The 555-nt window shown below is 45.9% G+C and overlaps 1 protein-coding gene across 1 annotated transcript in view; it reads right to left on the bottom strand.

The window, feature by feature from the left end:
* Positions 1–240, bottom strand: part of LOC134467043 (PDZ domain-containing protein 7-like) — a 26,569-nt gene extending 26,329 nt beyond the window's left edge. Inside the window, exon 1 of the mRNA XM_063220967.1 lies at positions 87–240. Coding sequence (XP_063077037.1) covers positions 87–240 — 154 coding nt within the window. The remainder of the gene's footprint in view (positions 1–86) is intronic.
* Positions 241–555: the final 315 nt, after the last annotated feature.

Raw genomic sequence — 555 nt, 5'->3', positions numbered from 1 at the left:
ACACACACACACACACACACACACACACACGCACACACACACAAACACAAACACAAACACACACACACACACACACTTGTAGTTACCTTCCTCTGGTGCGTTGATGACGATGACGCGGCCCATAGGTGAGGCGGAGCGGTCGACACGACGACTGCGTAGCTGCTGCTGCTGCTTACGCACCACAGTGGGCGGGGCTGCGTGAGAACCTTTAGAAGGGGAGGGGCCAGAGGAGTGCGCCATGACGACACCGGAGTGTGGCCCCTTTTGATGATGTCACCGGTGTGCGTCCGTTCCAGACTGTTGATATTCCAATAACTGAGAATTTCATCCTCATAAATATATATCGCAATGCATACTTTATACACGTAGTAGACCTACACATTATATTGTTGTTATAATATTAGAGTAGAAGTATTATTACACAGATTAAATTGTTGCCCATATCTATTTGACTAAACTAGCTAATGTTTCAGTACTGTAATCTTTGACAACCATGGGTGTAATTTAAGGTGTGGATGATAAGCCTATGTACCTTGTCCCCACCACTTTTTCCAC

The sequence above is a fragment of the Engraulis encrasicolus genome, chromosome 17 (assembly GCF_034702125.1).
Source record: "Engraulis encrasicolus isolate BLACKSEA-1 chromosome 17, IST_EnEncr_1.0, whole genome shotgun sequence".
Taxonomy (NCBI): domain Eukaryota; kingdom Metazoa; phylum Chordata; class Actinopteri; order Clupeiformes; family Engraulidae; genus Engraulis; species Engraulis encrasicolus.
This window is presented reverse-complemented; position numbering and strand designations above follow the sequence as displayed.